This window comes from Cupressus sempervirens, chromosome 11 (assembly GCF_028749045.1).
Source record: "Cupressus sempervirens isolate cs-2001-9-10 chromosome 11, ASM2874904v1, whole genome shotgun sequence".
NCBI lineage: Eukaryota > Viridiplantae > Streptophyta > Pinopsida > Cupressales > Cupressaceae > Cupressus > Cupressus sempervirens.
In genome coordinates, this window is record NC_143128.1 from 861,062,424 (window position 1) to 861,079,001 (window position 16,578).

Consider the following 16,578-nt stretch of genomic DNA (forward strand, 5'->3'; position numbering starts at 1 on the left):
TTTAATCTTATGTTTCTGGAAACCATCTGTCTATACTGTACAGTTACGTCAGATCCAACTGCAATTCATGTTCTTTAGTGATGTATGATTTAATAACAAATACAAATAATTGTGAATACAGCCCTTGCATGTCCTAAATGATTTGTTTCAAGTGTTGGCATGTAAAAAGGATTCATTAACATAAATTTAATTGAGTGTGCATCCAAAGATACCAGACACAGAATTTGATCTAAAGAAAACCCAAGATTGGTAAAAACTTAAAGGCCTTCAGGAAGAATAAGGGATAGGCCTCCTCAAGCCACTATCTTCTCCAAATGTTTACAAGCAACCTCCCAAAACCTTATCTTAAATGACTTGTTTTAAGTAATGGCATGTAAAAGGTGTTGTTAGTTCAGTTGTTAGTGGTCAAGAGGTAAGTCGTTATGAATGCAAGAGTTGAGTTGCATCCCTTCGGGTGGTATATATGTACACTCTCTCAAAAGATGAGAGACACCATCCACTGAAGTAAACTTGGAAGGAAGAAGAATGGCATAGATGGTTTTCTGATATTCATTTGCATTTAATTTCTCTGTTATAACTTCCATAATACAGTAGTACACATTAAACTAGTTTACCATAGGCGGTAAACAAAAACAATTCATTACAATAAATATAACTCAGTGTATCCAAAAATAGACCATAGACAATTTGGTTTGAAAAAAAGCCGAGATTGGTAAAAAATAAATAACTTCAGGAAGAGAAAGGTATAAGCCTCCTCAAGCCACCATCTTCTCCAATTCATTACAAGAAACCTCCCCAAAAACCTGCAAACTAGGCTTACAAATGCTCAATAGCAAACTCCTACCTGCACCCAACTCCCAAAGCACTGGTGTGATAAGGAAACAATGCGATCTGTACAAGTTCATTCATTGTTCTTACAAACTCCCGAGTTCATTTATACAACAAGAGTGCAAGAATACTTTGAAGAGGAGCCCAACAACACCAACATCCTCGTGTTTTGACTTTGAACCACTCAGATGATCTTCGTTACAACCAAGAGGTACATTAACTCCCATTTCCCATAAAAGGTAAAAGGTTTTACCTACTTGGTAAAGCCAAAATAAGTGGCATAACCTCCTTACATGAAGACAATAAAGGAGTTATGAAAGGTGGTAAATAAAGCCAAAAGAGGGTGAGAAACCCGACTACCCATAACCCACTTAGGAAATGACAAAAAAGTGATTATGAGAGGTGGCACAATAAGCTGAAAGCGGGTGTGTAACTCAACTATCCATGTTTGGGAGTGTGCTATACATGCAGCTTAACTATTTCACCACATGTCCTCATATTGATCACTCCTAATAACCTAAGAAAGCTTAATTAAAAGGTGTAGGAAAAATAAATACCCCCTAACATAAGAAAAATAAAAAATCCTACACTAATACCGGCTACATTGCTTTTCTCCCAGTTACTGAATCAGAGATGTGGACTACAGGATACTGAAAACCAGTGGATGAAACAATGTGAAGTCATGTGGAGACGAAGTGTGTTATTTAATGATGAATCATTGCTCTGCTAATCATCTACTTACTGTCACAACTAGATAAAGTGAAGACAGCCTATCTAGTCATGTTTGTGTAATAAGTCAGCAGCAAGAAACAATGCAAGTTTCTCACATGTCAGTTTGTATGACAGCTTTGGCATCCAATAATGGGTAAAAGTGACTCTTTTCATTGTCCCCTTCAGTAACAACACATGATCATGATTTCTTGTAACTGTGAATGGTTGAGCAATGAATTTTTATTCAGCTTCAATTCAATTAACAAGAAATCTTTCAATAGATTTTGAAATTACTTTTAATGAAAGAAAAAAGACTATTAAATAATTTACAACCAAAAAGTATGAGATTATTCCAATCAAAAGTAATAGGATCATTACAAAAATGTTCTGAATTTTATGAACAGACACAATATGATGAATTAATAACTCAAGCAAAGCAGTGACACAAAGTGGATAGAAACTAAAAGTTAGCCTTACCTGTCCAGTGAAGACTACCAGCAAGCGTTGTTCAAGCTCTAAAACTAGTTGAGAATTGATTGAAAGAGTTTCTACATTAAGTCGCAAGGGTCGTCCAGGTAAGCTTGTTGTACATTTAATACCAGGATAAAGACCCCCAATCTGATCTTGCCAGCCTCCACCTGTACCCATCAACTGTTCTAAGACCAAAACAAGCCTTGCAACATTTTCTTTGCTCTCATCTCCGCCCATGATGTGTAGAAGTCCCTTCACAACAGCTGCAGCCAGAATACTTGATGTTCCCAGGCCACTCCCTCGTGGAACCTTTGCCCACGTGCTTATTTCAAGTTGCATTGATAACATGTTTTGATCCAAGTGACTGAGAAGACCCGTCACATTGAGTGCTGCTTTAACCAAGCGAAACTGATCTTTCTCACAATATGGTGGAGCAAATAACCTGGGATCCTCAATGTGCAATTGATTTCCTGCATCATCACGTATTAGAATTCCAGTTCCTGCTTTTAAAACAATTTCTGCACCAACTGGAAGAATTCCTTCCAAGTGAATTGCCATATTCAGAACACACCCAATTCTCTCTAGGCTCCATGGTGGAGTGTCACTCCAACCACCAACAAAATCAACACGAACTGGTAACTCCACTCTTGCATATTTTGACTGGAAGGGCTGGCTGGTCAGGATATGTTCATTTCCATTACATATCTGTGAAGATCTATCATTCGAAGAATTTGAGATCTGATCTGGTCAACATAAGAAGGATGACATGGTCAGGGAAGACAGTAGTGAAAAAAACTAATGATACATTAAAAAAATTCAAGTTACAATGATCTGACACTTATAATACATGAAAAACTTGATGGAGAACTCAATATTAATCTTCATTAAGTAAAGCCAAATCAAGGGTCAATTTTTACAATAGAAATATGAAAATGAATTACTACCCCCATACTATAATTCAGATAATATGTATCAAAAGCAACTTCACAATTACAGTCTAAGTCATAAATTACCTTCAAATCCCTGTTTCACAGCTGCAGCTGTTTCAGCAGCCACTGCTGCCCATACATTTTCTTCAATTACATCTGCACTTTCATCTTGCCTGCAGGCCCTACAAAGATCAACCTGAGCTTGATATGCTCTGCTTTGTGGTAAATTCAGCAAATTGCCCTTCTGTGGACTTGGACACACAACCAAAAAGTTCTTGCAAGTATCAACCCCGCAATTTTCTCCCTCGAGAATCTCTGCACAAAGCCTAGACAGATTACGGCCAAGCAAACCATAGCTAATGGAAGCTCTAGCAATTCCAGCTGCAAGTTTTGCTCGATGATTACTAGATTCTGCACATAACCGTCGATAATCAATACTGCGGTGCATTTCTTCCAAACTTACCCGGTGCGAATTTTTCCATAAATGCAACATAGTTGCATTTTTATTTGAGTAAAATCCCATAAGCCACATAGCTAGTTTCAGACCTTCAACCTGTGTCATAACTGGGAAAAGCTTTGCATTCCACAAGTATCTTTGCTGGTTCTGTGATTGATTCCATAAATCACTTTCTTCAATACCCAATTCAAAGAAAAGCTTTTCCCATTGCTTCCCGCAGAATGTACCACCTTTATGAAATGATGATTTTGGATTGTCCTCAAGGCCACAGCAAAGAATGACTCCATATGCGCTATCCATCAATGGCACTTCCCAAATGCAATGACGATCAGGAAGCACAAGTAAAGGACTATTGCTGTTAGATTGTGATTTAATGTCCTGATCTACATGAACTCCTACAACCACACATCTGGAACCTATTTGTACTCCGCTGGAAAGGGTTGAATCATATACAAGTGACTCATCACCAACTGACACCCCATTTTCTATTTCACTTGAAAGAATTACTGAAGAAGTTGCCAAGTCACAGAATGTAGAGGCCGGTATAGAACTTAAATGCCTGCGTCCTACACGACCTGTATTGCCCTCACCCAGATGGTCCAGAATTTCGCTAGAGGTACCAAAATGTAGAAATAACAAATCATCTGTATTACAAGTCACATAAGAAAACGTAACACATCAGCAGCAGCTTGTAAAGGAGTAGCAGGTGCCATAAGAGGAGGCACTTGACAATAATTAAGCAATCCTTTCTCGTTCTTAATTTTAAATTCAGATTATAGAGGCCTTCCCAGGCACTCCAAGTTAATCATTGTGCAAACTAGTGGAATTCTATGCTACATTGCTTTAAAAACAAAATTGGCTGAAATATGAGAGAAACAATGCATACATTTTAATTTGAAAACAGCAGAATGAAATTTATTATATAAGCTATGATATGTATTATACTAGTTGGTTATCATACTGGACTAGATAATTAGAACTTGACAGTATACTATAAAATCATCTAAAAGAGTATAATTCAACATAAATTAATATTATGTAGAAACCACAAAGTCGTACATTAGAATCTAGCATTGTATAATCAAAGAAAAAGAGAGTTGATGTACACACTATCATCCCACAACTGTATCTGAACTTGGCAAGTAAAGTTACGAGTAGGGGATGAGTTTAAATTAGGATTTAGATGTGAAACATTCCACATCCCAGTAACCCTGGTCTACCAATGACAGCTTAAAAAATAGTTTCAATCATGGTGTCAACAACAGAATGAACATAACAAAGATTGACACTCTACCAAGTGCTGAAACCCAGTGGCTCCACCAGTTGCTACAACTGGCTATTATAAAAGTGGGTGATTGTTGTATATCCCTTATAACTGGCCGACCATACTGGCTATTATAAAAGTGGGTGATTATTGTATATCCCTTATAACTGGCCGACCATAAGCAGGTTTTGAACCATGGATATATGAATCTGTTGATTACAAAATATGCACATGTGGCATGTAAAACAAGCCAATCATCCTGTCAAAAGAGAAAGAAGCAACAACTGAGCTATGACTCACCTCACTTCAATGTCAGATCCAATTAACTCGTTTTGTTAAAACTAAATTCTGATTCGTATTTCATTAAGGTCCTATGATACATGGGGACATGTCCCCACCCCTCAAACCTAGAAAAGAGGGACATCCACTAGCCGTTCCCCCTGCACCCCGAACAACATAATCTGCAAATGTTCTGAAATGCATCCCTAAAATCAAGGACATCTAGAAATGAATAGGGTCGCGCCTAGCCATTCCCAAGGTGGCCAGAGACATCTAAGATGTTCCTCAACCATCCCAGGAATGACTGGACATCCCTTGAGGAGAAGCATTCTTTTTGTAAATGGTTGTTAAATTAGGACAACATTATTATGGTATAACATGATAGCATTATAACATCAGAAATGAATACATCATGACAGCAGTATAACTATTAAATTAATCATGACATCACTGACAGCAACAAGTGTAGTATAACAGCAATCAATATATCTGATATTGACAAGTAGGAGATATTTTTCACAAGTCAAATTGTGATATTGCTATGCAAAGAGCCAAGTTCAGCTCACATTACAAAATATATGATTCCTTCAGAATCCCTAACACAATACTGAATATGCAAATGGTACGCTCACACCACTACTCTGCTTGGTTCGATCGGGATTGAGATTGATCGTCTCACACCCTATCAGTTTTCTCTAGATGCTCTCGCCAACCTCCTCCCCTCTCGTCAAAAGTTGAACGGGCATGTGAGACTTGATATTTATAGATAGTACATTAGGACAACTTGGATCAACCCTTCGGGAGGGCTACATCTGCAGATGGCCTATTATGCCGAGTACTTCTTAGATATCCGTGATGGGATTATCGTGAGTCCTACATATTTGACCCGGTGTTGGTGCCATGGCTTTCGTATCTCTCTTGGTTCCTTCAGAGTTGGATCCCACCGGCTTAGATACCAGTCTGACCATCACATCGACAAAGACAACCGTATTTGTTGTTTATGTACCTTGGCAGAGACGGAAATGGAGATTCATTTTATGTTTCCTCTTCCCATCTACTATGAGATCAGAAGGAGGTTTTACTGTCTTTTCTGAGATTGCAAGTCCTTATCGACTTTTTTCAGTTACATTGACCAGCATTGTCTAGCGCTCTATCTTTGAGAGGCTACTTAGTTTCGAGACCTTAGTTTTTAGCTACTTTTTCATCAACATCTCACCGACTTTTATGCATCCATGTCCCCCACTAGGGACATGAAGTGGCAATCCTGCACTCCTGGTCCTAGCGACATTGTGTACCGTACAGGGTAAAAAGCTTAACACATGTATAACACGATTCAATTCAGAACAGGTACTTTATTCATGTATGCACTTGCAGATTACAATCCGATTACAATGACTACCATGATCAATCGATGATTCCAAAGTCCATCTTGGACGTGTACATATACCTTTCCGAAGGGGTGACTGAAGCGTCACGTGCCCGTTCGGATACTACTCTACCCGTCGGCTACATTATACATTTACCAACAACATCATCCCCCCCCAAAAGAAAGGTCGTCTCCGAACGACATTACAAAAATTCATTACACAATTTCATTAACAACAAAATACATTAACTAACTAACTACAACAAGATAAATCTGCTTTTGCCACATCACTTTCACGTTTGTCTCGTGCCTGCACCCAAGTGGTCTCCAAACCACGTTGCATCTGTAGCCTCTGCTAACACAATACTGTCTCCTCAGCTGACCTTGATAGCGACCCGTGCCGCTTTCTCTGCTTCCCACTCCTGAGTACCCTGAGCCAAGTGTCACTGTACTACCTCCAACTGGATGATCAGCTCCTCCCGAGTTTTTTACGCATCCACCAAGACAGCCTCCCGTCCAACACCTGCTCCAAGTGCCTCTAGTACACAGACACTCTAGGCCTGCAACAGCTCCAAGTCTTCACCAACTGGTCAGACTTTCCACGACTGATATCCGCAACGACTGGGGGTCTAGGGGGCAACGCCCCCAGTGGGGTCGAGGGGCAGCGCTGTAATGTCCCCTTTTTAGCATTCATAGTATGATGTTGTCGTTAGCTTATTTCCCCACGGTCCCGTAGGCTAACCAAGACATTAAAGGGGCTTAAAGGCCATTTGGCCTAGATAGTTTTAGTTGCAGGTCTTTCTAAGCGATTTTGAGGCAACTTTGGGCATACTTACTATTTATAGTAAGTCATCTTGGACATGGGTGCACATCCAGTGCCAACGGTATGTCGATGGTAATTGTTTAAAATCGACAAGAAGACTTGTTTATCATTGATAAGATTTGTTATGCATTGATAAAGCTATTTTATAAAGTTAAATTTAAATATTTAACTTTATTAATGCGTAGACTATAGTTTGTGGGAAATATTTAAATTAAAAGAGTCCCCTTTATTTTATAACACATTGGAGACATAAGTTACATAAAGGGAGTTACGTTTTATCCCACATTGAGAAAACGAAGGATGGAGCTCTTGTGAGAACACTATAAAAGAAATGGAAGAGCTTCTTTTAAGTATGCTTGGAAATATCAAAGAAATTGGAAAATTTTCTGGAGATTATGTCTCAATACTTTGAAGGACGAAATCCCTTCAAGCTGGAAATCTTGACGCCATTGAAAGATATGGTCTTGAGATTCAACATGGTAGCAGTCCGAAAAAATAGATACGAAAAAGCAACCCGAAAAAGCAGAGCCGAAAAAGCAAGCTGAAAAAGCAATCCGTAAAAGCAGTTCAAAAAGCGGATCCGAAAAAGCAGTCGAAAAAGAAAATCGGAAAAGCAAAGCAAAAGGGGCAGCATTGAAGGAAATTATTACAGCCATCTACAACCAGGTTCCTTTGTTAGTATTGCTTTTTAGGGTGTTATAAGTTTCAGCTGTAAGTGTGCATTATACCAGCATTATCATTTTGTAATCCATGTAAATGCCAAAAGTCTTGGTCATATTTCATGAGCATTGTATTAGAAATTTCATTGCAAATTAAGAAAATAATAGTTGCTGGTGTCATTTAAGCAATTCAATATCATTATTTATCAGCTAGTTAGTTTGAATACCAACTGTTTGTAAAAATGTCAGTTGGCTGTAGGTGTTCATTTCTCATGCTTAGATCATATATATGCACTGAATATTGTCAAAATTAGTAGCACACTCATGTTAGGCCATTGTGTAGTCCATTTGGAGTCTTCTAGCACAAGATTCTCATTGATGCAAATTGGAAAAGAGTCATTTAAAGCCAGCTGAAATACTATATCAGTCATACGACCCTTGCATGTGAATTGTTTGATGAAATTCCTTGAGCTTTCATCAGCATTTTTTGAGAGCAGATTTGAGGAGGGCCATTACAAGCGCCCTCGCGGGGTCCTGCCCCAGGTGCACTCCCTGTCGCAATACAGGGCTAATGCTGATGCTCTACTCAACACAATTTGATCTCAAACAATATCAAAATTTGTGCCCAATAATTCACTATCCAAGAGCTTGGTTCAAACTTCAATCTTTTGTCAAGGAAGGAATTTAAATATCATATAAGCTTCAGGAATGCAGAGAGTTTTTGTATATCTGAATGGTGGGTTTTGTTTGATTTTTCATCATATATTTATAAAGAATGAAAACCCATCGGGTATCTTCCAAAGGGTCACAGCCTTTCTAAATTAATAGCTAACCATTATTATGATTCTAATATAGTTTGATTTTGTTATAATACAACTGGCGGTGTAATTTTTTTTCCTCACACATAAATACCCAAGCTTCCGCTTCATACCGCTCGCGATTTCTTTGCACAAATCTTGCGAAAATGGAAACACTTAATGAATCTTCAGACCTCCGGAGGAATCTATAGGCATATAAGTCTTTGTCCTGTAGGCCTTCAAACATCTTCGCGAGGCTGTTCAAATATATGACCGTAGAAATATTTCAATCCTGAAGCATCCAATTACTCGCCTTACGCCATATACAGATCTCTACCTCTCCGCACAATCAATAGTCGAGATTCTAGAGGTGCCTTCGATATCAATGCTGCAACTTTTGTTCAGAATGATCCACTTCGAGATGATCGCTGCTTACATCTACTGCCCATTTCCAAAATTTGTTATCATCCTAATGAAATCATCCATCGTTAATCCTAGGACACTCGTGGTAGCTTTTTGTCATCTCCACCATCCCGTGTATTATCTCCAGACCTGCAACAAATATGACAAGACATTGTTAGATATTAAATATTAACTAAAGTTCCTTAATGATTGGTGGCAATCGAAACAAAACTCCTTGCTATTCACTCCTAAAATGAATGTAACTCTATCATTCTTGTACATTCAAGAAGATTCATGAAGCGATTGGTGTGCCATTTTGTTTGTCAAGCTCCCTTTATCCACTGAGAAAACTTAAACATTTCGAACGATTTTATTCTTCTGCCCATGCTGATTTTTTTTATCTACATGTCTTCGAATTGGGATTTTTGTAGACTGGATTTGCTTCCTGTACATCTTGCTACTGTTATTTCACAGAGGAGTATGTGACTTGCTCAATATTGGCTATTGTTGTTGCAGAGGACATCATATGATTAGTTGAAACCATTTTTAATATCTTTGTCAGTTCTGAAAGGCACAGTTTTAATTGTTTTTGCAATTACTATTGTGTAGCAACACAATATATCAGTATTATTGTTATTTCATAGACACCATCCAGTTGCACAATACTTTTCTTCTCAGCGCTTGACTTCATCACTGCTGAATCATTGATTTCTAAACTCCTCTCATTTATGTTTGCTTTGTACATGTTTGACAGCATATTCAATGGGTTTTACTATATACATATTTGATGTTTTACTTTTACTGTTGTTGTATTATCTAATATATCACCAACAGGTCCATCATACTCTATGCCACAATTTGATTATTACTGCCTTAAAGGCATGCTGCTATCATTTGTTGTGTAGGTCTGAATGCTGGAACCGTTCATCGTTGTCTTCTAGTAATTCTTCTGATCTTATTGCTGATTTGTCATCAATTTGGACACTTCTTGTGTACCATAGGGAGAAAAGATAAGGGCAGTAACAACAGTGCATGAATGGAGACCATAAAAACTAGGGCTCCATCAAAACCCTCACCAATGACCGACAGATAATGGTCAAACAAAAGTGCTAAAATGGCACCCAACAGTCAATTAAATGCAGCAACCAATTATCAGGATGCTAGCCGCTCATTTAGTGGATCAAGACAAACATCTATGGAGTATAGACAATGATGCCACAACAGAGACTTTCCCAAAATGCTCAAGGTAAAGTTTAGACGCCCAACCTCAGAGTTCTATGCAGATAATACTCAAGCTATTCATCAGGTGATATGATAGCAATAACAGATGCCCTAATGCACTCAATAATGACACCAATTAGATAGAGAATCAGGCGCTGGGAAATGCAAATAACTCTTACTACAATTGTAGAGGTAAACCATGCCAATTAGTAGATATGATTGATGCTACAAAACCAACCTTCAATCTCAATTTCTCCACACCCGAAAAGCTTCCCAATCACAAGAAATAATTGTAAGGAAGTTTCTCAACTGTAGATATGCAACAATCAGCTACATTAGTTGATGAAGCCTGACTAACCACAATAATCACAACTGTAGGTAGGAAATCACACTTCTCAGTTCCAAACCCTTATACTTCAACAAGGGCAAAGAAAAATATCAACCTCAAAAAATTCTTACAAAGCTAACAAAAGCTAATCAATAATTGGATGCCTTTTTCCTTCACAATGAGCTCATATTTATAATCCCCAGAAGGCACTTGTTTCCCAAACGAAACTCCACTTAAGAAGTTTCACTAAAACAACATCGCTATAAATAATTAATTAATAATTAAAATATGAGTGTGTGCAATAGTAGCCTCATCTGATGCAAGTGATAACCAACAACCAGCACCACCAACTGCACTGTCAAATATGGCAACAACCAAAATTAAACTTACTTAAAATAGTAAGTCCAAAACAAAGACGGTCAAATCACTGTGTCAGCTCATGAAGGTCCCCATAATGAACTGGCTCAATCAACTATAGGAGCTCACCAAATTGGGGACATTACTGTAGTCGGAATAAAGTAACTATTATGTTCAGTACTTGTTAAAGCTAGTCAGACTTGTTAGTTAGGTGGTGAGGAAATGCGTCGGTTGGTTTCCAACTAATCAACCCTTTGTTATGTCCCCTCTTTAGCTCTGTCTAGCAGTGACATGAGATAGCCTATTATAGGGTCTGGTAGGCTGGCAGTGGTGTTTAAAGACTCAGTCAGGGTATACGATGTTCGGATCTAGAGTTTCAGATAGTAGGAGGGCAGTTGAGAGCAGTTCCTTAATTGTAGGAGGAATTTCCTACATTTTAGGAGGTGGAGATGTGTTATAGTCTTGAGTCTCTATGAGATCATTCTGTGGTTTCAGTTTTGGGAGATTTAGAGATGTTCTATTTTTTAAGAGTATCCCTATTTTTAAGGGATGAGACTATCAGTTATTTTAGATTATCCGGCATCAGTCATAGGAAGTGATGAATTCAATTTCATCTTGTAGAGGTGTTTTGGCTATCAATTCACTATTTGGGAAATATTTTAATATAGTTAAATATTCTCTTAAGTTAGCATTTTAATAATTTAAATAAGGCTAAGTTTTTAGCCACTAGAGGGTAATAAGGAGTTTTTTGGCTCCATCTGGTGAGTTTTTCCATCATGTGATAGTCCGTTAGAAAGAGCTCGACCTCTTTTATTTAATTATCATCTTCAGAGACCTGTTTGACACTTGGAACTATTCTTATTGGTGAAATAATGATTTTTAGGCACTTGGGCGCCAATTATTAAAGAATATAACTTTATATTATAAAGTTCTCAAGTATTACTTTTAGGGTTCGAATTACATGAGAAGATGATATAACGGTAATGCAAGGAAAGGAAAAGTATCTTTGAACATTTTGGAAAACATAATTTGGCCTTTGGCTCTGATTTGAGCATTCCCTCACTAGGACGTCAAACCCTAGGCTGAGAGTTGATTGAGTTGGGACATAACCCTCAACTGGATAGGATTTGTTGATTCTTGCACAAGGTTTCGACATTGGTGGAGTTTCTACAGCAGTTCATATCATTGGCATGGGAAGTGAAGACTATCTTTGCAGCATTTCGCAGATTGCATCATTCTAGGCACTGATCATTGTGAGCAAATTTGTGCAACAGTTCTATACAAGCTAGGCGTTGGATTTTGTCGGCATAATTATTGAAGATTGCAGCTGTTAGCAGCTTCTTATTTCAGACACTGATTGTATTTTAGGTACCAAACTTTATTAGTTTTGATATCAAACTTATTGGCACAGATAAAAGCATTTCTAGAATTTCATATGCTTGTATCAAGCTATTGTTATTGTTATATGTTTGCTGCTGTTACTACCTTTACAATGTACCAAGTTATTATGAAAATATCAAATAAAAGCATTCCTTCTGCAACTTCTGCCTAGTTCTGCAAGATAATTAAAACACTTACAGGAGAACAAAATTATTTAAATAAAATTTATAGCATCAGCAAAGTAAATATCCACTTGGGATATTTCACCCTTCTATAAATGTTTGGAACATTGGTAATGTATTGATGTTGGTTTTTGATATTAATAAAGAAATCATTTCCTTACCTACTAGTAGTGTGGTATGAATGGTATGTTCTAGGTTCTACTTCATATGTATCAATTGGATTATTCTGTGTATCTGTGAAATTGTGTGATATTTCAATCTACATTTTTGGCGTTTTTGCCTTAGTCCAAACCTGGAGGTCGGTAGGATGGAGTAATGGGAAGGCCCTTTGTACCGCTTATCCAAGTAATAAATAGTGATGGAAAGAGGAAATAACCAAGGAAGATCAGTTGACACATGATCTGGTGTCGGCCTAGGAAGTTGCGGTCGATCAGGACATATGAATGGAAGCCCGAGAGAATGGTCCCTAAAGGTATGGTACGCGACGAACTTCCAATGCCACCACCGGTGTACGATCTCCTGGGAGAGATTCATCGCCTGTTAGCAAGCAATTTTTTATGAGTAAAAGAGAAAGACAATAAAATTGATTCATGCCCCTGATTCCAAATATATATCCTAGGTGGGGACAAGGAGAAGAAAAGGAGGAATAAGTCGCCTTGAGGATACTACATCTCCAGCAGCAACAAGAGAGATGTTGTAACTTAAAGGGAGGACAAGGGGATTCCACAAGAATACAAGAAGGATTGATCGAGCATACAATCAAACGTATAGCAAATTTGGTCATCTCGGAGACACCAGCAAGGAAGTTGGGAGACAGAAATCCAGAGATGCCTACGAGGAAAGATCTTCGACAAGAGCAAAGTCAAGAAGAAGAAGATACTTTTAGTAGTTCCTCCTCGAGAGCGAACTTCCAATCGAGAGGAAATGTTCCATCCGGAGTTCGCTTCAGAGGAAGTGTTTCATCAGGAGGAGGTGTCCCATCGGGAAGAAGTGTTGGGGGAAGTGTTGTTGGAAATATAGATGGAGTAACTGAGAGGGGGGAGGGGGGGTTGACTCAGTTACCACAAAAACAAATCCACAGATCCCTTAGATGTCTGATAAAACTAGTTACTGTTGTCATTCGATAACCATATAGAAAAATGTTGTAACTCGGTAGATATAGTGTATGTTAACTTTAACAGATCTTAAACATTCATAGCGATTGACATGCATGCATAAAAGAAATAACATGAACACATGAGACACCAAATTTAACGTGGAAACTCAATATGGCTAAAAACCACCAAGTAATTAGCTATTGATTTTCACTCTTTTGAAGTGAGCCCTTTTAGGAGCCAACCTTGTTAAAGGTTACAAAACACACTGTTAGGTGTGACCTTGATAGAGGATTTAATCACCTTATTAGGAGTGGCCTTGCAAAAGGTCTTTAGAACAATTCAATGGAACTGTCACCTTGTTAGAGGATTTATAAATGACTGTTAAACCAACTTTGTTAAGAGATTTAGGAATCACTGCTACAATGGTGAGAAAGTAACAATGAATTGACCTGAATGAGATGCAACTGAATTGTTGATATAGATCTCAGTTTTGCTCCAATAGATCCTTCCTGATCAAATAAAACTTTGCTTCTCCTCAAGGATATTTGATCATCCTTCAAAGTTTTCTCACACTTTCTTCTTCAAACAATCAATACACTTGCATGCTCACTCATTACACTTTAGAATTCTCAACTTATACCTTACAAATTGTCAAGTCAGCTCATTTACAAGTTACAATTACCAATAATCATTACCTCAGTCGGCTACAATCATTACTTGAAATAATTAAACTTTATTTTCCAAAACAACAAAATCCTTCATTGGACAACCCAGCTCGATAAACACTGTTCCAGAAAAGATTTCCTGTGTTAACCAACAGAAGCTCGGTTAACACTGCGAATCTTGCAAAATCCTTTGGAGACTGAGTGAACTCGGTAAACACCGACTTTTCTTTGTTAACCATGTGAGCTCGGTTACCACTGACTTTCTACCACATTTCCTTCAATGCCTGAGTGAGCTTGGTAGACACTGTTTCCACAGAGTAATTTCCAAAAATGCTCGGTAGACTCTGAAATTTTCTTTGCTGACCAACTGAGCTCGGTAAGCACTATTTGCCAACTGATATGACATTTGTGTAACATCAAAGACAACACACAATTAAACAATTGTATCCAACAATCTCTCTCTTTGGCATTGATGGCAACACAACATGTCATAGCAAAATAAAATTTGAAAACAAGTCTTTGACAAAACTTTTCTCCCTCTTAGATTTTATGCCACAAACTTCTCCAATGCAATAATCTCCCTCTGTGAAGGAATTACATAGTTTGTTCTTCAAACAACAAATTTTCTCATAAACAAGTTCAAATTCAGAAAGATGTGACAGTAAACTCTCCCTCTTTGACAACACATGCCAAAGACAACACATACCAAATGAGTAACAATGTACCTTGAGTACTGATTCATATGCAATGTTCTCATGAATATGCTGCATCAACTGATAGATCTTCAACTTGGTTCCTGTTGATGCATCACTAAAACTTTATTTTAGTGAGCTTCAGATAAGGGAATGACCCCTAACTTACCTCTTAGATACAAGAATGCATCCTTAGGTAATGACTTAGTGAATATGTCAGTGATTTGTTCTTTTGTATCGACATATTCCAATTTGATTTCCTTATCTTGCACCAATTTTCTGACAAAGTGATACTTTATTGCAATATGTTTGGTTTTGGAATGCATTACTGGATTCTTTGATATGTTAATTGCACTTGTATTATCACAAAACATAACAACTAGTTCTTTGATCTCAACCTTCATGCCTTACAATAACTATTTAAACCGAACAATATTAGAACAATTCACTGCTGCTGTAACATATTTTGCTTCAGCTGTAGATTGGGATGTGCAATTTTGCTTTTTACTTGTCCAAGATACCAACCCCTTTCCAAGAAAAAATGCTCCACCACTTCTACTCTTTCTATCATCAATGTTTCCTGCCCAATCAGCATCAATAAACACTTTCAAGTCCAGATTTCCTCCAAATTTATACCACAATCCATAATCTTCAGTGCCTTTCAAGTATCTCAAGATCCTCTCGATTGCCATCATATGATTTTCTCTGGGTTTTTCTAAAAATCTTGCCACTATACCAACTGCAAGAGCAATATCAGGCCTTGTATGAACCACATACTGTAGTTTTCCAATCATTGATCTGTCTAAGGTCTGATCTACCTCTTTTGAATCATCATCTTTGGTAAGCTTTAGTCCCGTACACATGGGAGTTCCAACTGATTTTGAATCTTCCATAGCAAACTTCTTGAATATCTCCTTGATGTACTTAGATTGAGTGATGTAGATACCATTCTTGCTCTGCTAAATCTAAAGACCAGTAAAGAATTTAATCTCACCAAACATAGACATTTCAAATTCCTTGTTCATTTGCTCTGAAAATTCTTTGCATAGATCATCATTCCCTATAAACAAAGTATCATCCACAAATATTTCTGCCAAAACAATCTTGTTATATAGTCCTTCCTTGATGTAAAAAATATTGTTATCATGAGTTCTTTGAAAACCAATCTAAATAAAATAGTTATGCAACCTCTCATACCATACTCTAGGAGCTTGTTTCAGACCATACAATGCTTTGTGTAATTTGCAGACCATGTCCTTTTTGTCTAGATCAACAAAACCTTCAAGTTGCTCAATGTACACTTCTTCATCCAAAATACCATTAAGAAATGCAGATTTGACATCCATCTGATATACCTTAAATCCTTTATATGCAGCATATGCAAGTAAGTTCCTGACACCTTCCAATCTTGCATCAGGAGCAAAAGTCTCTCCATAATCAATTCCTTCCTCTTAAAAGTAGCCTGTACACACTAATCTAGCTTTGTCTCTTGATACCTTACCATCTTCATTCAACTTATTCCTAAATACCCACTTAGTTCCAATCACATTTTTATCTTTAGGCCTAGGTACAAGAGTCCAGGTTTTGTTCTTCTCTATTTGCTCTATCTCTTCATTCATAGCCTCAATCCAACTTTCATTTTCCAATGCATCTTTGACATTTCTAAGTTC

The 16,578-nt window shown here is 37.6% G+C and overlaps 1 protein-coding gene across 1 annotated transcript in view; it reads right to left on the reverse strand.

Moving 5' to 3' along the window:
- FKGP (L-fucokinase/GDP-L-fucose pyrophosphorylase) overlaps window positions 1-16,578 on the reverse strand; it is a 269,199-nt gene that overhangs the window by 859 nt on the left and 251,762 nt on the right. Inside the window, exons 5-6 of the mRNA XM_089808630.1 lie at window positions 3,024-4,040; window positions 2,017-2,753 (exon numbers count right to left, since the gene is read on the reverse strand). Coding sequence (XP_089664756.1) covers window positions 2,017-2,753; window positions 3,024-4,040 — 1,754 coding nt within the window. The remainder of the gene's footprint in view (window positions 1-2,016; window positions 2,754-3,023; window positions 4,041-16,578) is intronic.